Raw genomic sequence first — 18,085 nt, 5'->3', positions numbered from 1 at the left:
CTTTTTGCTCAGGAGACTGAAACAGAGACTCAATTTACCGTGGAGGTTTGTTTGATCCGGAGTAAAAGAAGAGCTAACAGCAAAAAGGTAAAAAGGGGATTTAAAGCGGCTGGTAAGCGGAGTAGAGATGACATGATTTAGCTTGGAGAGAGTGACGCGATACTTCTTGGAAAAGATAGGATGAAAATCTAAACACACTCACTGGGACCTGGAGAGTATTTTTACAGGCTCAGCCAACTGTTCCTGCTGTTTTAATTGCAGATTTGTACACACAAGGTGGCAGCCAAGTGTCCAACTATAACAAAAGTGTGCTTCAAATTTTGTTAAGACATTTTTCTTGAGGCTTAGAGCTCTTAAATCTGTTGATCCTGCATACGTATATTGCTCAGCGGGGACACACTCCTCCACATCAGATCCATGCCATGTTTTCCAGCACACAGAAACATGTCCAGGTTTTCTCTGCAGCACACAGACCTACAGGGCCTCCTCCTACTCCACACCAACAACTTGGGCCTACATAATCAGCAACTTTTTACTCCTTTGCTTTCGTGAACTTTAAAGGGAACGAGAGCAAACAGAAACTGTTTGTTGTAAAGAACAAGAAGGTTTGGGAACTTCTGCAGGTTTTACATTCATTTTTCTTTTTTTTTTCCAGCATTCCTTTGTTGCAGAAACAGATGCTTCTTCCTGTTCACGTGAGGGTGAAACATTCCCACTGTAGCAGTGTGTTAGAAATAGTTATGACTGATATTGACAGCAAGGATGTAACTTTAAGGAGCTGCTGAGCTTCATCACTGAGGTTGTGCCTTTTGTTTTGGTTTTTTTGTTTATTTTTCAATGAATGCATCTAAACAAATCAAGTTGTTGAGTTGAGTTTTTGTTCAGTGATTAACTTTTTGTTTGTTATATGTTTAGTTTTATGAGTAGCTAGTTTTCTGCCCACCTGTTTGCACGATAGTGTCTTTGGATGACATGCGGACATGTCTTTTGACACAAAGGTGTCAAAGTACACAGTCTACAAATAGCCTTTACTACAAGAACCTGTAAAAAGTGTGCGTGTGTGTGGTTCCACAGAGAAGATTTCCTATAATGATCTATATTACCCATGCATGGTGAACATATTTTAGTTAAGTTCAGTAATATTGTATAGATACAGTAGGCTCTATAACCATTATAATCAAAGCTTGCTGAAATAATCTGTCATTGTTCAAAAGCTGGGACCCTCTCGACAAACCCTGACTGCAGACTTCTTGGATCAGTTTCCTCACCATGTCCTGTGACTCAGACCCTTACATCTTCTCCAGCGACACTTTACCCAGTGACCCCCGATTCCTACCCCCACTGGCCAATGGGCTTCTAGGATGGAGGGTGTACAACAACATCATGCACATGGGTGGTGTGTATAACGGCCAGGGTGGACGCTGTCACCGAGCAGATGTCCCCTGCCCTCTAGCCGTGAAGGTGGAGACAGAGGAACCCGGCCGGCACGCCTACAGCCTGGACACCCACACAGGTAGTCTCTGCAGGGTCGGACTGGTCTCAGTGAGGAGTTCTGGGATGCTAATTGTCTTGTCCTCTCATACAGGCATTTTTACCCACACTCTCACCTCGGCGAGTGTGACTGTCTCACAGTCTTTGTATTCACACCGATACTACTCCAACCTGATGGTGATGGAGATTCTCTTGGTGCGTCAGGTGACTTCAGAAGAGCCAATCACTGTCAAGCTGCTCAGTTCATTCACACCTGAGAGCAAAGACATTGCTTTTGAGTCTGGTCCTGATTACAAAGGAGGAAGGTAACAAAAACACATGTAAAATGCAAATTTTTGACTAAACATTATGACATCCTACACAGCCTACATTCCTTATTCTCTCTCTCAGGCACATCCAAGGAAAGACCACCAGTGCCGAGGTCCCAGGAGGTTCCTGTCCCACAGTGCACCTCATCTGGACCCCCATACCTGCCACTCTGACGCTGCTTCCAGAGCAGGGCCAGGCTCGCTGGGGCTTCATCCTGGTTGTGGCCAACAGTTTGGACACTGCTGAGGCCAACTTTGATGAAGGCCTGAATCTGATGGCGACTGGTAGCCTGCGACCGTCTCACGAGAAGGCCTGGAAAGAGCTGTGGCTGCAGAGCAAGGTGGAGGCGACAGGGTCTGAGAGCCTCTGCAAGGCTCTGATTGGCTGCATGTTTTACCTCCTCAGCGCCTTCCCGTCTATACACAACACCTCCAGCTCTTTTGGTGGAGTCAGTCCAGGCGGGCTGTCCAATGGCGGGGATGGTCAGGACTACTGGGGCCACGTCTTCTGGGACCAGGTGAGAAGCTTGAGTCAGTTTGTGGCCAGCTATGTTATTCACATGTTGTCTGTGTTGGTTGTATGATGTATCACCCAATGACCGTACCTTCCTGTGATAGGACATTTGGATGTATCCTGGCATTGCCCTTTTCTATCCAAAGCTAGCTCGAGCTGTGCTGGAGTACAGGGTGGGGACCATAGACGGTGCAAGAGACAACGCCCAAAGGCAGGGCTACAAGGTACGATGATCAGAAGGACGCTTGGGTGTTTCCATCATAGCTTCTCTGCTCTCACTGACTATGCATGTAGGAGCACAACTTTACAGTGAGCTAACAACACTTCTAACAAAGGTGGAGAGAAGAGAAGAGTCAGTCTTTGTAGTTTTTTGATGGAAGCAATTGTTAAACTGTGAACACTTTTGGATTAAACATTACAAATTCAATGATAGTATTGACAAATCTGAAAAATATGTGATATAATAAACAAAAGATAGGTGTGACAGCAGACGTAAAGCAGATCGTCGTCCAACAAGAGCATTTTTACTGGATATTATATGTGTGACCTGACAGAAAGCTGGAGGTAAAACTGTCAGCTAAACTGTTGCCGACTGTGGCAGCAACATGATGTTGAACTGAATCCAACAGCAGAAAAACAGCAGTGTTGGATATATTTTTGGGCGGTTGCTGTTAGTCTTTGAGTGTTTGTATTCTCGTTCTACATTTTAACAATGAGTCCCCTGAAGAACAGATGCTATCTTCACAGGGACTGAAGTTTCCATGGGAGAGTGCTGTGTCAGGCAGGGAGGTGTGTCCGGAAGACATCTATGGACAACAAGAGATTCACATAAATGGAGATGTGACCCTGGCCTTCCAACACTATCTGTACCTCACTGAGGTTTGCTCTTTCATCTTCACTCACCTCCATACTGTCCCACCATGTGCGATGGCATTAACTGGGCTCTGTGTTGCAGGATTTGTCCATGTTCACAGAAGGCCGGGGCAGCGAGGTGATATATGGTGTGGCTGATTACTGGGTTTCCAGAGCATCCTGGAGCGCAGAGGACCAAAAGTACCATCTCTTAGGTAAAGACCTTTTATTAGACAGATGTTAATTATACTGACTTTATTGAGCTTTATATTGTTATCAGGCTAGTTCTGATAAAAAAATCTGACTGACTTACCACCAGAAAAACATGTCACACTACAGTTCCCGCAATGAAGAAGAACTTGGCTCTTAGTGTTTTGTTAAGACCTTAGATTTAAATTTATTTCATTCATTTTATCATGATTTTGATGATGATATGTTCTATTTCTGTATTTATACATTTGAGATGCCTGAAGATGACATAAATTATGATTTTGTGGCTAATTTGGAAGCATAACTGTATGATATGCAGGAAATCATTATTATTTGACAGCAGGAATATTAAGTATTTCCGATTTGTGTCATCCAGGTGTCATGCCACCTGATGAGTATTATTACAATGTCAACAACTCGGTGTACACAAACACAGTGGCCAAATTCAGGTACTAGTATTTGAACATTTGCCTGCGGTGCATGTTAACGTATGAATAACAATAATACAAAAACTTTCTCACCTCTCAGTCTCCAGTTCGCTGTAGAACTGGCCGCACTCCTCTGTCATCCTGCACCAAAGGAATGGCAAGAAGTGGCCGAACACCTAAAAATACCCTTTGACCAAGAATCCCAGTACCATCCTGAGTATGATGGCTACATCAAAGGTTAATTTTTGTACCGCTCTGACAGCGACCTGCGGGGGAAAATCTAGTGTTCATATCATGATGTTTGGACGCCCTCTGGACCTCCCACAGGTCATCCAGTGAAGCAGGCAGACACCGTGATGCTGGGCTATCCTCTTGGACTGCACATGTCTCCAGAGATCAGGAGAAATGACCTGGAGGCGTACGAGCCGGTGACAGACCCCAACGGTCCAGCCATGACATGGGTAAGACGCAGCATGTTGTATTGTCTCTGGCTGACTATATTGGTCATTTGTTACAGAATGTGCATTTTAGAAACATAACATTGGTTTATATTATGGCTGTCAATTGATTTTAAAAAGAAAAGGAATTATTCGCACAATTTGCTGATTAATGGATTTTTTCTTCTTAAGACTGAAGCTTGTAATAATGTATTGTGATGTAAACACAAAATCACAGAAGTAAACCACTGTAAGATCTGTGGGATTGCAGCTTCATCTGCTGTCTCTTAGTCAACAGTCCACTGAGTACGCAGGTTTCATCAGTACAGGCGCTGACAGCGGGGCAGGTACAGATGCAGTGGCTGTCGCTCCTTTCAAATTTGCCAAATTTTAGCTTTTTTTTGGCTTTATTATTGAAATACACATCACCTATATCAGAAATAAATTTTGCATTGAAAAATTAAGCGTTGGGTTTGGATTAAGAGCTGTGGATCTTAAAACGATCACAGCCCACAAAACAGAAAGGAAACAAAAGCTTGAAGTATTTCAAATTAATTGCAAAATTAACAGGTCAATGTAATAAGAAAATGTACTTTCAGTATCAAAGGTCCTTACTTATACAACAGAATGGCTCCTGTCAGTGTGTCATTGTATTTGATTATTATTACCAAATTTAACGTTGTGGCTTTTGGGTGGTTTTAACTACAGCAAAGCTCATCTGAGGTTTTATGACATCTTGACCTGCAAAGTAACTGGTATCAATATTTTATTAGTTGCTTGCAGTAAGTTATTATCCATATTTTACAGACTGTCTTTGCCCTGAATATTAAATCCTGTTGTTGTACTTTATTAATTAGTATATGTTTGCACTAATGTTTCTGCTTTCTGTTGTAAGGGTATGTTTGCAATCGGCTGGCTGGAGCTGGGCGAGGCTGACAGAGCTCACCGTTTACTTGAGAAGTGCTTCAAAAACATCCAGGGACCGTTCCAGGTATCCTTCATAGTCACACACCTATGTAATACTAGCTCACTTCTTTTGATTGAATATCCAGAGAGTGTGACTACCTCTCCTCACAGGTGTGGAGTGAGTCATCCGATGGCTCTGGAGCCGTCAACTTTCTCACGGGTATGGGAGGATTCCTGCAGGCTGTGCTGTATGGTTACACCGGCTTCAGGTCAGATATCAATCTTCCCTCCACATGCAGTGAAAACGCACCTCAACATGTACTCAGCATGTAGGCGATGATAAAAAGGCAAAATGTGTGTGTGTGTGTTTTTTTGTTTTTAAAAAAATAAGAATTCAGAAGGACTGCCTGGCCTTTTCCCCACTTCTTCCAAATGACATTTCTGAGCTCTGCATCCGAGGTGTGAACTTCCTGGGCAGTCAGATGGACTGGCTGCTGAGGAAAGATGAAGTTTGTATCATATTGAGGCAGATGGCAAGCTGTGCTGGCAACACTAAGCCCTGTGATCTACAGGTTGTCCTCCGGACATCGGGAACAAAAATCCCTCTGACACCAGGTAACAGACAAGCAAAGACGAGCACTTGTGTTTATTTATGCAATAAATATCAATGTTTGTACATCAATAACAAAGAAACACATTTAACCTTCCATTCATACATAGTTAAACATCTGATACTCAAAAGACCTTCGTATCTCAGTAGTTTGGTACATGATATGTTCCACTAGAGGAAACCATAGCTGGACATTTACTTACATGAATTAATGTGCGAGTCTCACCTTTTCTATCTCTCATCTTTATGATCATGTGATTTTATTCAGTGCTGTGTTATCTTTACTTTGTTCCTTGATTTAATATCCCATATTTCTTGATGATATTGATGCAGTTACAGAGTATTATTATTATTATTATCATTATCACTAATTTACTTCATATCTATATTTTCAGGACAACCTGTAAGTTTTCCTCGAGAGGCCGGCTGTGTTTGTAAACTGGCTTCGATGTCTTCCTGTTGGCCTTTCTGAAACTGTAACCACGACCCTCCGAATCATCCCATCTACCCAGAATAAAAAAATATATTTTTTAATTATTTTATAGCCAAGCTAATGTTAAGTTCCCTTTAGGATGAGGCAGAGCAGTTATATGCACATCATGTAGGTGCAAGGTTAGCAATAGGCAGCATCAATGACAAAGAGGTAACGCCTGCACACTTGCTCCAAGCCACAAAAAAGTTTCAGTCCTACTTGGATCTTGTTGACCAGATGAAGTTCCCTTTGAGAACCATGGTCAACGACTTAAATTCAACCAACTAAGACACTTAATGTTGATTTTTTTTTTTTTTTTTTTTTTTTTTTAAAGGTCCCATATTATGCAAAATGCACTTATAGTATTTTCAACATAAATGTGTGTCCCGGGTCTGCTAAGAAACCACCAAACTCTGGGGAAAGACTGTCCTCTCTCTTGTTCTCCGGCCACATCTTTCATTAAATGTGTGTTAAAACACTCGGTTTAGATTTGGCTCCCTTTATGATGTCATGTGACCTTCTCCAGCCATTCAGCAGGCCGACTGTCTGCCCATTGAAAAGCTCCTGACTCCACCTCGCTGTTCACCATTGTTTTTTCCCCATCTAACACCAGCTCCTGTTTACACAGAGATGTCAGAGGCAAAAGCAAAGTAGCAGATTGTTCTGAGCATTCAGACAGAGGCTGAAAACAGCTGCAGCAGCCACATCTGCAAGGAGAAGAATAATGTGTTTTGTGGGGACTAAACCACATAAACGTGTTGTAGTAGGACCTCCAGATACAAGTAGGAACTTTAAAATGAGCAGAATATGGGACCTTTAAAATAAGAATGTAAAAAAAGCTGTAACTGCTTTCCTACTTATTTGTTAACTTGGTGGATCTTGCCTCTAGCTGGTCTTCTAAGGACTACTTAAAATTTTGTTTAAAAATTAAAAAATTCTAAAGCCTTTTTTCATTTTATAGAATGTCTAAAGTTATGATTTATTAGGCTTAAAAATAAGAAAAGCTTTGGCACATGACAATTTAAAACTCATGGCACAGTGGCCTTCAAACATTTACTGCAATTTTTGTCACAAAATAAACCAATTATATTGCATTGTAAAGGAAATATATTCCAATAAAACTTCTTCAAATAAAACCTCTCTTTTGTTCTCATTTCTTGTGGATTTGTCATGAGTTGTAAACAATGCAGCTGTCCATCTTACCTTGGTAAAGCCTTTGGCTTCAAATATCCTGTCACTTGGATGGAGGCAACAACAGTCCAACAGTCTACAGGAGAGCACAGGACAGAAGGAGGACATCACGTCCATCTTCCCCAACACTGACCCTTTAAATGTTCCCCTACATGTTTTGTAGCATTATTATTAGTGACACAGCAGCAGATAAAGCCTCTTCCTGTGCATGTGTTGGGCGGGGCGGAGCTAAGGCTGCCAAATATCAATTGGTTCATTTAAAATCTGAGCAGCGCTGCAGCTCCGCCCCGGACTTCTGTTGGGTTGGCTCGATTTGTCTTCACCTGTCAACGGTTTCCGCACCCCACGCCTTTGCTCGCTGTTGTTCCGAGCGGCGGGGTCCGCCCTCGCCGGATGGACCCAGCCCACACATCGAACAGCTTATCGTCCACGTCACTAAGCTCCGTGTCGGGATTGGCTGGTGAAGTTTTGAACACGTTAAACGGTTTCAGCGGGGAGGACTGCGGTTACCATCCGGGACCATTCACACTGTGGGGAGTTTATACATGAGCCGGAGAGGAGAGAGAGACAGGGGACTTATCCATTTTAACACATTTATTTTCACGTCAGTATGCGATTAATTTAGCTTTTAGAAAATTACTGGAGCAACGAGCATCGGATTCCCTTCTGAGAAACCCGGATATCAAAGGTAACGTTAACTGTTTTCACAATATTAGCGTTAGCTGGCTAACATGGCAACGTTTGCCCCTTTAAGGTCCCGCAGGGCAGTCACAAATATAAACATTATTACCAGTAACTGTTAACACAGTCTTAGTGCGCCACTGTTTTCCGTCGTCGATCGCATTTGAGTTTTTTAAGTTAGCTAATGTTAAGCTAACGTGTTACCAGGGAAATGTTAGTTAACGTTACTTCTGCTCACACCAGAAAACGACTCGGTCCACATTAGGATAATGTTAATGTGCTCTGTTTTTATTGTAACACTGCGTCTAAGTGTCGTTGTAACATGAACACAACCACCGTTAACATGTGTTATCATCGGGCACATTGTTATTAAAAAGCTGCTGAGCTATTCGGACCACACTCAACCGTCCGCGAAAACAGGAAACACTGCGCATGTACCGACATGAGAGGAGCTAAGTGGACCTGACAAAAGAAAAACACGACAAGCAAAACTAACCACTAATTGATAACGTTACAATTGATTTGGACGAACTACTGCACCAGATGTCCAGTTTGTCGATAGATAGATAGATAGATGCATAATTCATTTCCATGGGGAAATTCATGTATCCAGTAGCTCACACAGTCAATTGACAAACAATAAATAATAAAAGTCAGTGGAAAGAGAGAGCGAGTGGGTCATGAGCCACTGCCTTCACCTGAGGTGTTGTGCAGTCTGATGTTGTTTGATGTGATTCAGTGCTGTTTGTGATAAGTGACTATTACTTTATCAAAGCACAGCTGACACATTTTACAAAGTCAACTTTGTGACTTAAAATTACATTTTGATCGTTCAGTAACGATGTTTGTTTGAGTGATGAAATCTTGTAACATTACTAACCTTTAAAAGCAAATATACTGTAAGTGTGTGTGCGCCTTTTATATGTCCATCCTAGTTAAGGTTTTGTGTGTGCGGTGCAGTCATGGTTGTAGACTCTGCCTGCTGTAATCCTACAATGCTTCAGTTAATGTGTTTTTACCATATCAAACCTGTTCCAGCTTGATCCTGGTTTAACAGTGCGATCTGTCCCTCAGGCCGTCAACATGAACTCCGTACTTTCAAATGTACGCTCCCTCATGCAGATGTTCGATGGCAAAGTACAGGAATTCAACAGTGACATTGATAATGTCCACATGGTTTGGCTTCAGGAGATCCAACAAGAAGCCAACCGCATGTTCTCAAGGTAAGCTTGAAGTAACGTCATAAAACCAATTTAATACAATTTTAGCTTTCTTTGGCTTTTCACAGGTTTCCATCCTTGGATGTCTGTCGTTCCGTGTTGTTCTTGTCTAAAGTTGTTGTTAAAGTTTTTCTCATGATGCTGTTTTATTTTATTTCAGAGATTTTAATGCTGAACCAGAATTGATGCCAAAAACACCATCACAGAAAAAGAATAGTCGCAGGAAGCGTGTGTCTTTGGGGCGCCAAGAAGAAAATCAAACCAAGCGAAGGTTTGTTGTCGTTGCTCCTGTTTATAGAAATGTTTCACATTTCTTTCAAACCTGAGCAAAACATGTAACAAGTAAACTTTTCTTTCCTGTCCAGATTTTCAAAGGGAAAGCGCAGTAACCTTCGTGGCTCTTCAGTCAAAGCGATGAACTTCATTGCTGAAGAAGAGATCATTCCTGAGGCTTCCACTTCTGATGCCAACACACCCACACAGCCTAAACGCACCACCCGCAAAAACAAACAAAGGAAGTCTGAGGTGTCAGAGGACGTGAGCCAGTCACCTCAGGGCAGCTGTGACACCGAGGAGGTGCAGAACAAGAAGCCAGAGTTGGTGGAGGAGGAAGAGATGGACAATGCAGAAACCGCTGCCAAGTCTCCACCTAAGATACCTTCACCTGAGGTCATCGTCAGCATCTCCTCAGCAGATCGCTTGTCTGCTGAGTTTGCTAAAAAGCCAGAGCCTTCTCCTGGCCGCACAGCTGCTAAGATTGCGATAGCTGGCACAGCTCAAAGCTCACGGCGGAGCTCTGTACGGTGCTCCCTAAAGCTACGTCACTCGCTGGCCGGCCTGCGGCACAGCATGACTCAGGAGTCAGTTCGCCGCGCCTCACGCCGCTCTATGCTGAAGAGGAAGGTGGCTCGTACAGGCAACTCCACATGTAGCAGCAATGTCGATGGTGAGGAATGAGCCAGAGTTGGTTAATAATTACATACAATATAAAACATCAGTAAAATCTTTCACACTTAGATTTTTGTTAACCTGTATATTATAATTGGCTGTTTTTTTTTTCCTTATTTTAGAGGACTCTTGCATGGACTCTGCAGAGGAAGAAGTTGAAGAGGCGTAAGTAATGACTAGAATTGTCTCTTTGCGTGGATTGATTTCAATAGAAAAGAATAATCTAGTGTTTATAGTCTTTAAGTATGTCGTTAGTTTTTTAATTTATTTTAAAGTCTTTCATTTATTCTCTGCCACAGCGTATCAGAAGCTGTTACTGCAGACGATGATGCAGCTGAAGAATCTAAGGAGGCTCCAGTGGTATGAATATATGTCTTTGTCTATTCAAAGTGTCACTCTGAAATCAAATTTACCCCATGGTCATTCATCAGCTGATGTGTTTGTTTTTCATTATTTGTCTCAAACAAATGTCGATCCAGATTGACGTGCGCACACAGCCATCTGTTGGCCGCGTTACTCGATCTGTGGCTGCAAACGCTCCCACACTGGCACCCCCATCATTGTACACCACTGATCAAACAACCAGTACTCCCAACAAGAGAACAGGTGTGGGAACGGTCTTTTTTTATTGATTTAGTTCTGGCTTAGAGATTAGTTATTATTCTTGTTTAATACAAACCTGAATTTGTGACACTTTTCAACCAAAATGCATGAATGCAAATGTTTGTCTGTGTTTCAGTTGTCGCTGAGAAGCAACAGACTTCCCAGACCAGTCGGAGGTGAGTGAACTTTGCGTGCATGTCGGCCTAAATGACAGATGGGAGGTTACTGCTCTTTTTTGTCTGCAGGATATTTAGGGACACATTAACTTGTGAAAAAAAATTTAATTTCTGTGTCTCCAGGTCAAGCCAGAGTACCAAACGCAAAGCACCAGATACTTCAGAGGAAAGTCCCACAAAGAAGCTCTCAACTCCCAAGAAAAGCAAAAGTGTAAGATGCAAAAGTCTGAGTGTTGTGGTGAAGAAAAGGAAAACATGGTGATATATGTATAAAGATAATGAATGAATTTCTTAAGCAAATAGTAATGTTTTGGAACTTTTTCTCCTTGTTAACAGGCAATCAAACCCCACATGAGGTCTTTCCTCCACACTGTGCAGAAGAATCAGATGCTAATGATGACTCCAAATTCCCTCGGCAGGACTGCTGTCATGAAGTCTTTCATTAAACACACCACCCCTCTGAGGGCTGATCCTAAGGTACAGTAAGTTATACACTCGGTGCAAAGCAACAAGTGTTACAGGCAGGCTGAGTTTATCAAACGAAGGATCCGATTTTGATCAGCTTGACTTTTAGCCGAAAAAACATTAAAGTATGTTTGGCATGACGCATGTCTGCTCTCTAAGTAAACTCTACTGCCCAAAAGCAGAAATGCATTATTTCAGACAATTAAAAATGAATAGCATGTACCCACCGTGGGAATTATTACTTAGCAGATATCTTGTACTTTCAGCTGCATCCCTACAATTAGATTTAAAAAAAAAAAAATCTTTTTAGAGCATATGGGAAATTGCAATTCATAGATTGAATATTTTGTAGCTCATGTTTTGTTGAGCTATCAAATCATTTGGATGTTCTTTTCTCCCCTCCCCAGTTAAGCGTTGGTATAGTGGTAAGTGTAATGTTTGTGGGCATTTGGTGGCATCTAATATCCCATTTTGCAACATGTCTCCTCATTTACCACATGTCCTTGACAAAGCCCCTTTCACACCTCCACCATTTAAATGTAAATGTTGGGGCATTTGTGTTTATCAGAGCTCAAATTTAGACTCTGAAAGTTTGATGGCTCAAGATTTGGAAAGATTTCTGTTCCTGTAATGAGAAGGGAAGCAGCTAGATTCCCTAACAAATCACTCAAATAGCTAAATGTTGTGTAGAATCACATTTGATGCTAAACTTTATGTTCAGGAGACCGACACACATGGAAACAAAACCATATCACAGTTATTGAGCCATGCAATTTTGCAGGGGTCCACAGGTGAAAGGGGCTACTGTATTTCAGCAACACCCCAAACTGCACTTGTGGGTTGATGGTGTCTCACATCCCTCGGGTCACTAATGCTCATTCTTTGCAGTATTTGAATCTAACAATCCTTCAAACCACCTGAATCAGCTTTGGTAGCCTCACAGTTTGACTTTGAAACAGGATTTGATCAGAAAGAGAAACTGAAGTAAAAATCCATCTCAACCAGCAGCCATTTCACTTTACAGGGTTGTTAATGAAACTGGTTGCTGTGTCAGCGGACTGTTATTTACGGTGTGAGGAGATCAGACAGGCCTTCTGTCTTTTTGGGTTCTGGGTCGTGTGTAAGAGTTACCTGTTGTTTTAATTAGATGACACTCGGGTTCTCTTGTTGGTACTTGGACATGAGGCTGGGCCAGTGGACGATGTGCTGGCTGATGATCATTTTTCTGTTTCTCTGCTTCGTGTCTGCTGTGAAACCATTGTTACATTAGATACCGTGGACATCACCGTAGCCGATGCTTACTGGGTAATGTTTGTAGCTTGTTTAAAGAGACACAAGAACTGTCTAATGAGTATCATCTGTATGAGGTGTGGGCTGTAAGTTTGTACTCTTTTCATCCCTATGTTAACAGTAACCTTTTGACCTCTAGCTGTGTCTTTCTCTACATATGGCCTGTTGAAATTGTCTATACAGTATTTTGGATACTAAAGATTACAGGGGGAAAGAGGCGATTTCAGTGCTTTTCTCCATGTCTCTGCAGTTTAGCAGCAACAAACTAGATGTAATAACACAAAGTCTGCCAGGGTGGATTTTTGCTTCATCTTTCTGGTCCAATGATATGGTGGCCTGTTCCCTCATGAATGCGCTCCTCCTGCTACTTTGGATTGACATTGCAGAGTGTTAGAATGAGCTGATTTCTGACATACATAAGTTTCCTAAATCCCCTTCTTCTATTTCCTCAGACAAAAGAGCGCTACAAATTGGAGGCACTTAAAAAGAAGCAGGAGCAAGAGGAGGAACGAATGAAGAAAATGGAGGAGGAGAAGAAAAGGAAACAGGACGAACTTAAAAGGTTAACACTCAACCTCTATACACTCTGACTGGACAGGCAAGTAATTTATTTATTTTCTAACCTTCTGAATTTTGTCTTCTAGGAAGAGGGATGAGAGGCTAAGAAGAGTGTTTGAAGCCAAAGTAAAGGAGGAGCAAAGGGAGGAAGAAAAGAAAAAGAAGATTGAGCAGAAAATGGCTCAGATTGATGAGAAAAACGATAAGGTATTGAACTCATTTGATGGTCAGAATCTGTATGTTCACTTTAAAACAGCCTCCTGTCTAATCTTTGATATTCTGTCTTCATGCAGCGTCAGGCAGATGAGAAGGCCAAGAAGAAGGTGGCCATGAAACGTCAAGAGGAGCTTGAGCAGAAGAAGAAGTTAGAAGAAGAGGCTAAAAGGAAGAAGATTCAGCAAGCAGTGAGACAATACTCTTATCTATTATGAACTATTCAGAGCACTCTCCCATTCATCCTGCACATCAGCTGATGTGTAATTTTCACAGAAGTGGTGTGTTTTTACATCTTGTGTTTTGAAACTCTATGTACAGTTATTTCATGTATAGATTCGAAGAGGGCATGTCTCATGAATTGAGAGCACAAATTGTTCATCTCCTGTCGTGTAGCTGGGTTGTTCATTTCGGTAACCAAACTTTCTTTCCCATTATATATTGCAGTCAGGCTTTTCATATATTGTGTGTGTGTGTGTGTTCTTCAACACTTAAGGAGGAGGAGAAGCGGCAGCAGGAGTTACTGGCTAAGAGAGAGGAGGAGGAACAGCGAGCTCGTAAGCTGGCCGAAGCTCGCAGAGCGCTGGAGCTGAAGAGAGAGCAGGAGAAGGAGAGGGAGAGAGAGCTGGAGAGAGAACGACAAGCTGCTGCTGAAAGGTCAGTAACCGTAATTATCCTTTGAAAACCGTAAAGGTGCATTAAACCGAAACCTACAGTGGCGACTACAGCAAGAAAAAGGTTTGAATTTACTCCAGAGTTTGTTTTACTGACTTGACTGCTGTTTTTTAGGGAGCGAGTGGAAAAAGAAAAGGCTCTCGCTCTACAACGGGAACTGGAGAAAGCAGCGAGAGAGAAAGAGAGGAGAGAGCTGGAGGAGAAGAGAAAGGCACTGGAGGAAAAAAGAAGATTGGTAAGGACACCACATACATACATTTAACATGTTAGTACACAGATGGTATGCAGCATTCACTCATCAGGACAAAGCAGTCACTCAAACTGCTGGCAGTGAAAAAACATTAATATTTGTGAAACATACTGACTCCTGAGAAGCTGAAGATGTTTCTCAGGAGTGTATAACCCCAGAAACTAAAAATTATTGTGATTTCATTAGAATGAGCTCTTCGTATCTACACTGGCAAAGGGTCCATCATGTCTCACTGCCGTGTTTCTATTGTTACAGCTACACATTAATGTATTTATCAAGATTTTCAGCTGTTCCGAGTTTACTGTGTAGCCGTCTGCTTATTTATGTGTTTGTGTTGCACTAGGAGGAGCAGCAGAGATTAGCTGCAGAGCAGAAAGCTGCGAGGGAGAGAGAAGCTGCTGCCAAACAGGCTGCTGATACACAGGTAAACCAGCAGGGGACACTTTAAAGCATACCTGCACAGCAAACGTTGATTGAAATGTTACTTATTCTCCATTTAAAACAACATATTTTCTCACCCTACCTAGCCATGCAGATACTTTAGTTTTTGTTCAATTAGCTTTATTATTCACAGAATTTGCTCTTTAACACTTTTTCAAATAGTCCATCTAAAAATTTAGTTTTCTGTTGATCCTCCACATTTGGGTGAATAGACTCTTAAGTCCAAAACACTGCAGCAGCTGACTTATGTCTCTCTCTCCTTCCCTCTGTAATGAAGACTGCTGCTGGCCTGAATGTGACAGTGGACATCGAGGTAAGAATCTAAACACAGCTGCTCTGAAAACCAGTTTTTACTTTTGTTGTTTATTAATCAAAAATGTGGACTTTAAACTTTTATTTTAAATGTTTCCCACATGTGCCTGTAAATTAGGTAAAGGGTTAGTGTTTGTAATAGTTATTCAGTGGCCACGTTAATATACATGAATCGTTTACCTGAAGGTCTCTGTGTCCACCACACGTCTATCAGTGGATACTGTGACAAGTGTGCATGTCTGCCCACGTCCGAAGGATTCAAAGAAAAACAGGGAACCACTCATTAAAAAAAACAAAAAACAACTCCATATCACTACTTGAAGTCTAAAGTTCCACAGGGAACCTTTAATCAGTGCTGAAAGACGTATTTACCACTGTTCTTCTGGACCTTTGCAGCGCTCTGTAATGAGCACGCCTGTAGGAAAAGGTGGCGGCCTTAATGTGACCGTGGATATTGAGGTAAATTTAAATGATCTGTTCTTGGCACACGTCTTCAATCGATTTCTGTCTTAAAACATGATGGAAAATAATTTCTCATCTAAGTAAAGCCTTATAAAGTGTTTTTATCCCCTCTTGCAGAAATCACCACAGTCGTACTGCATCACTCCAAAGGGCGGCAACAAACCTTTTATGTCCAAAGGTGCAGATGATTATGGGATGGACCAAAACAGTGACGACTCTACTGATGATGAGTCTGACCCAAGGAAACCTATTCCATCCTGGGCAGAGGGTAGGCCTGGTTTTATTATAACTGTCATTTTTTATGAGGACTTTAGTCTTTTTAAATCTATCTGAACTGATGTAGTGTTGCGTTACTTAGGAATCTAATGAAGTAATATCTGTTTTGTAATGCATAAAGTTGAAATTGACTGTTAGACAATCGCTGTTCAGGAAGAGTAGCCAGTTGTAGCTTAGCAGCCGTAATGAGGCACGACGGGTGTGTTGAGCTTTCTCCACATGTGGAGGTGATGTGTATGATACTCTGCAGAGTGGTGGGGTTTTAAAACCAAAAACACAGAAATAAACACGAAAGAAGAGGATCCAAATTTTTTTAGGGCCGACATCTCCTGCTAGGTTGGTTGGTCTACACGCTCTGTCACTTTCATGTGGAGAAAAGCCTTTTTAATCCATTATTTTCTTGTATTAATTTTTCTGCAGTACTGTAATTCACCACTAGTGAAGGAGGAGTATAAGAGAGCGCATTAGGAAATCAGACCAGAGGAAGAAAGCATAGCTAACAGCGTGTCCAGCAAGCTAGTGAATTCCCTACAGTAGCAATTCTGCAATACTTCCAATAATGTGACTGATTCTTTAAAATGAAATCGCATAATTAAATCAATGCATAATTGTGAATGTTACGTGCTTATCATTTAGCCTGTAGGTATTTAACAGACCTATTTGTGGTTACGCCCTTTATCTCACTCTGATTTGGTCTCATGTTGTGTGTTCTTGAATAAAAATGTGTATTTAACTTCTTCCCCCAGGTCACAATCTCCAGCAGATAATTATAAAGCAGTACTTCAACCCTCCTGATTTAGACTCTTTCTTCGGAAAAATTGAACCCCCAAGACTGGAAAACATCTTTTACAAGAGCAAGCCTCGCTACTTTAAACGCACCAGCTCTGCTGTGTGGCACTCACCTCCGATTGGAACAAAGTGAAGTCTGTACACTGATACAGATATGTGTTACTGTATAAAGTGATATTTTTGTTTTTAAAGTTTGTCTCCAATAAAGTTAAATGTTTTTCTGGGTTTTTTTTCTAGGCTTTGCTGTTTTAGGAATACTGTTAGTTGTAAAATATGGTTTAAAGTGATAAGTGAAACTGATTCTTCACACTTGTACTTGAAAATGGGTATGTATCATATATAATCCAGTGGGATGTGATCATATTAAAGTTTTTGCCAAATGATCAGTAAAGCCTTTCATTTGTATAATGTGTGTACTGACTGTAAATGGTAGAAGAGTTCCCATGTTTGGGATTTATTCAAGTGCATTTAAATGTGTAGGCTGCAGCTTTTGGTTGAATGTGCTGATATGTGATTAGACATCTAAAACATATACTTCCATAGGCTGAGATGTAACAAAGAGGGCCTGCACCTGAAAACCTTTAATGGTGTGGAGCCACCTAACTACCTCAGTCATTTATTCCAACAAAATTGTGATGATAGCACAAATGTCCACATCTTCACATCACTGAGGGCAGATATTTAGATGTTTTTAGTGAAAGAATACAGCATGCTCACCATGTGGCCCTCTGCCATACTAAGGATTTACCTTAAACTAATCAGCCCATAGCAGGATGACTGAATATTTGACTAAATAATAAATGATTAAATTGAAGGTCAATGCATCTGTTACATCTGTAAATTCATGACAGTCTGGTCAAACTTCATCTGCCGAGCAAGATCCACTGCTGTGCCCGAAAGATCCGGAGCAGCTACTAAATGGACCTTATGGTGAGTCTGTTTTGTTTCTATTTCCAAGTGCATGAACAAAAAGCTAAATCTCAACCTTTAAGGTAAATTTTGTACACTTGGAATCACAGAAAGTTTATATGAAGCCATTTCAAACAAAATCACCTCACTGATAAGTTATACCAATAAATAACCTTAAACAATGCAGCTGTACTGTTTCTTACTTCCTCTGACCACATGCCTGTCTGATCACTTTACAGCCATCCTGCCCCTTTCACCTCTGATATCAATACCACACTGACGTTGTCTTGGCAGTGCGCATTTCCTGGCAACAACATCCAGTCTGCCAACGTTTGTCTGCGGAAATTTAACCTAGAAAATATCAGACTAACACAGTAACTATTGTTCGCTACTGTTGT

At 41.4% G+C, this 18,085-nt stretch overlaps 2 protein-coding genes across 4 annotated transcripts; both read left to right on the top strand.

Annotated features, from left to right (window-relative positions):
* The first annotated feature begins 506 nt into the window (after window positions 1-506).
* pgghg (protein-glucosylgalactosylhydroxylysine glucosidase) lies at window positions 507-7,292 on the top strand. Of its 2 annotated transcripts, none has more exons than XM_070830753.1 (14): window positions 507-623; window positions 1,215-1,513; window positions 1,586-1,796; window positions 1,882-2,317; window positions 2,418-2,537; window positions 3,061-3,192; window positions 3,269-3,380; window positions 3,752-3,824; window positions 3,904-4,040; window positions 4,131-4,264; window positions 5,136-5,231; window positions 5,318-5,415; window positions 5,538-5,761; window positions 6,152-7,292. In XM_070830753.1, exons 2-14 carry the CDS (start codon window positions 1,270-1,272, stop codon window positions 6,226-6,228), a joined length of 2,094 nt encoding a protein of 697 aa, XP_070686854.1. In that variant the 5' UTR covers window positions 507-623; window positions 1,215-1,269; the 3' UTR covers window positions 6,229-7,292. The 2 variants fall into 2 exon arrangements, with proteins under 2 accessions (XP_070686854.1, XP_070686855.1); XM_070830754.1 differs by having other exon boundaries at window positions 598-605; window positions 1,305-1,513.
* A 669-nt stretch (window positions 7,293-7,961) lies between these two features.
* On the top strand, window positions 7,962-17,218 carry incenp (inner centromere protein). 2 transcript variants are annotated; one of them, XM_070831477.1, is made up of 21 exons: window positions 7,962-8,107; window positions 9,175-9,323; window positions 9,481-9,591; window positions 9,686-10,266; window positions 10,391-10,433; window positions 10,568-10,628; window positions 10,748-10,874; window positions 11,008-11,047; window positions 11,171-11,258; window positions 11,384-11,524; window positions 11,920-11,937; window positions 13,255-13,364; window positions 13,447-13,567; window positions 13,654-13,764; window positions 14,070-14,230; window positions 14,363-14,483; window positions 14,842-14,922; window positions 15,217-15,252; window positions 15,648-15,710; window positions 15,831-15,981; window positions 16,736-17,218. In XM_070831477.1, exons 2-21 carry the CDS (start codon window positions 9,184-9,186, stop codon window positions 16,909-16,911), a joined length of 2,481 nt encoding a protein of 826 aa, XP_070687578.1. In that variant the 5' UTR covers window positions 7,962-8,107; window positions 9,175-9,183; the 3' UTR covers window positions 16,912-17,218. The 2 variants fall into 2 exon arrangements, with proteins under 2 accessions (XP_070687578.1, XP_070687579.1); XM_070831478.1 differs by lacking the exon at window positions 11,920-11,937.
* The last annotated feature ends 867 nt before the right edge of the window (window positions 17,219-18,085 follow it).

Source organism: Pempheris klunzingeri, chromosome 5, assembly GCF_042242105.1.
Source record: "Pempheris klunzingeri isolate RE-2024b chromosome 5, fPemKlu1.hap1, whole genome shotgun sequence".
Taxonomy (NCBI): Eukaryota; Metazoa; Chordata; class Actinopteri; order Acropomatiformes; family Pempheridae; genus Pempheris; species Pempheris klunzingeri.
This window is presented reverse-complemented; position numbering and strand designations above follow the sequence as displayed.